Raw genomic sequence first — 3,072 nt, 5'->3', positions numbered from 1 at the left:
ATCTCAATTTCCATGACTATTCAATACAAGCCTTTTCTCTAAGATGAAGTGAAATCATTACCTTTCATTCATAATAACTGTATAGAGTGATAATGGTGGAATATGGAAATTCCATTATTTATTATCGACACCTTCAAATTGTGGAAAATAATGGAACTTCCAATTTCCGAGTAGTTTCCAATGCTTTGGTATGAAAACCTACAAAAAACATTTTCTGCACCTTCTCCCAGACTTTGACTACACTAATACCATGTTAATTATTAGAGCCAACTAGGTAAGACACAGTTGGAGAATAAATGCCCAAACTCACGAGAATTGTCAAAAAAAAATGAGAACTAATTTTGTATATTTAATAATGATAAAATAATCAATTCAGAAAATATCTAACTTAAGCTTAAATGCATGGGATCACTAATAGTAACTAAAGCTAATTAAAGATAATTGCTTTATGCCATGTTAATGTGCATGTGCACCAATAAATATATAAATGTAAATATCAATAACTAATATATAGGCAATATTTCTTTGATAATAATCTTTAGATTAATAAAACTCTATGAATTTGAAGTATGTGGATATTATTTATTTGTGTGGATATATCATTAACTATTAGTTAGTTAATTTGCAACCTTTGTGCAACTAGGTAACCTTAACTTGTATGTTTAGTAGTAAAGTTGAACATTAACTCTAAGATCACTTGCAATATATCATCCCAACACCATAAGTATTTGTAAATTGCAAATAACTTTTTACTCGTGAAATCTTCTCAAAATATACTTCTAACTAAACATTAGAAAAATGCATAACCATATGTGTTTAGAAAAATGCATAACCATATTTATAACCATATATAAATAAAGAAAAACAAACATTTCCAAAAATACTAATTAAATATATATTTTTTTAAGCATAATGATAACCTTGTCTATAACCACAAATATATTTAACCCCACATATATATTAGATAAAACTCTAGCATACATACCGAATAAACATGTATTTTTACAAAGTCAAACATGTAAGTAAACATAGAAGCCCGAACTCAAAAACCCCTTTTACTGGTCGCAGTTTATGTAAAGTTGATTGGATTGATATTCTCATTGCATTTCCGTGGGTTCACCTAAAGCCATATCGAGAAAAATAGTGTTCAAATTTCCAAGGTTGTTACACGGTGCAAAACTTCTTTCCCACTCACTTTGAATAGGTTAGGAACTGTAACGTTCTCGCCAGTGCGGAGGGGAAACAGAAAACACATTTTCCGCCCCAAGAAGCAAACCATCCAATCGTGCCACTGTGTAACATTGCCGAAGTCTTTCGGAGAAGAAGCAAACTTTTTATGCAACACATACAACTGTGCAGGAGGCACGGACGAACTTCCTGGTCCTCCTAAACTCCACATATTGTCCAACCTTGTCCACCTTCCCTCACTCGGATCGAAAACTTCTGCACTCGGATCGAAAACTTGTGCACCAAAGTCATTGAATCCACCTAATACCATGAATTTTCCGCCGGTGCAAAGACCCAGAGATTTGATGCGTGGTTGGTTCATGGGAGGCAAAACTTCCCATTTATCCTCCTCCACGTCATAAGCTTCTACAGTCGCCAAAGGGTTGTATTCCCTGTCGTACCCGCCGGCAAAGTAGATACGTCCAGTGGAAGAACAGGCGGCATAAGCAAATAAGTAGCGAAAATTGGGAATATCAGCTCCGCGGCTCCATTTGGCGGACACAAAATCATAAATGTAAATACTCTTTATTGGTCTCCAGTCAGCCAGATGCACTGCGCCTATGAGAACGAGCTTCCTATTCACACAAACACACTTATATGACATATGAATTCGACCAGAGTGGGGAATATCCAGTGGTATCCTTTCCGAGGTGCCTTCCGCAGGATCATGCACTGTTATCTCATTGACAAAACGTTCTCTATTTCCTCCTTTAAGAAAACACAAAAGTTGATCGCTCTTTCCAGAGAGTTTTCTATCAGAATAAAAGTTAGGGTCTCTCAGCATCGCCTCCCAGCTTTGACAGACAGCTTTGAGATTCCTGTGTGAGGTGTAGGGAACTCTTAGCAAGCACTGTCGAACGAGATCATCTGGAAGATCGGTAATTACGGCCATCATTATAGAAATAACTTGAATCTTCAAACACTGTCTTTCACCCGATTTGTGTTGAGAAACCTGAAATGTCACGTACTTATATAAGGTATAGTATCTAATAGTATAATTATTTATTTTTGGGATTTGGAAATTTGATCCCGAGTTTTAAAGTTTCAAGTTTATGAGAACCCACAATATTGGTCCACAATATAAATGCCATGGGCCAATACTATAAATTTTCATAATAAAAAACCATTTATTAATTTATCCAATCAAGTTTATTTAAATTAGGTTAACAAGATGTAGTCGTGGCAATTAATTTATCCTTCTACCACCACAACTTCGAAAGCATATCAACCCTACTCAAAAGACTTTTTTTTTTTTTTTGTAAGCTGGGGTGGGACTCTCTGATTTACATTTCCATTATGTACTCCTCTACGGGGGAAGGGTAGCCCAACATTTGAACCCAAGACTTCCGGTTCGGTGAGACTTCATTTCCACGGCCCTTGCCGCTTGAGCTATCCCATGTGGACAACCCTACTCAAAAGATTGAATATAAATAATAATATTATATTTATCAAGGTGAATTTCTAATTTGTTGAAGTAACTTGGGTGCGGTCAAGGTCAAACATAGATAGTACCAACCATTAGATTGTCCTAAAATTAATTAATAAATGAGACTCGTTTCTTGATGGGATAGAGTGGCACTTTTTCACATGAAATTTTAATTACTCTATAAACTCTTTATTTATAATGATTCATATTTATTATCATTTTATTAGTAAAACTAACATAGGATTATCTTAATTTTTAATATACCAGCCTAGATCCAATTTCTGTTTACTCTAAAAAGAAGTTGGCACCTCATGGCTTGATAGATTTAGAATTAAGTTAGATTTAGTCTAGTAAGATATACACACACACATAAGAAAACAATGGGTCACCAAAACTTGGACCCAAAAAAACCACCAAAG

The 3,072-nt window shown here is 35.0% G+C and overlaps 1 protein-coding gene across 1 annotated transcript; it reads right to left on the bottom strand.

Annotated features, from left to right (window-relative positions):
* Nucleotides 1-1,147: 1,147 nt before the first annotated feature.
* On the bottom strand, nt 1,148-2,119 carry LOC149242861 (F-box/kelch-repeat protein At2g44130-like). The gene has a single exon (XM_089371049.1). It carries the CDS (start codon nt 2,117-2,119, stop codon nt 1,148-1,150), a length of 972 nt encoding a protein of 323 aa, XP_089227175.1.
* Between the last annotated feature and the right edge of the window lie 953 nt (nt 2,120-3,072).

The sequence above is a fragment of the Pinus tabuliformis genome, chromosome 8, assembly GCF_031772625.1.
Source record: "Pinus tabuliformis cultivar Carrire ecotype Pingquan chromosome 8, CPIR1, whole genome shotgun sequence".
In the NCBI taxonomy this organism is placed as follows: domain Eukaryota; kingdom Viridiplantae; phylum Streptophyta; class Pinopsida; order Pinales; family Pinaceae; genus Pinus; species Pinus tabuliformis.
The sequence above is the reverse complement of the archived record's forward strand: the minus strand, read 5'-3'. Positions and strand labels throughout refer to the sequence as shown.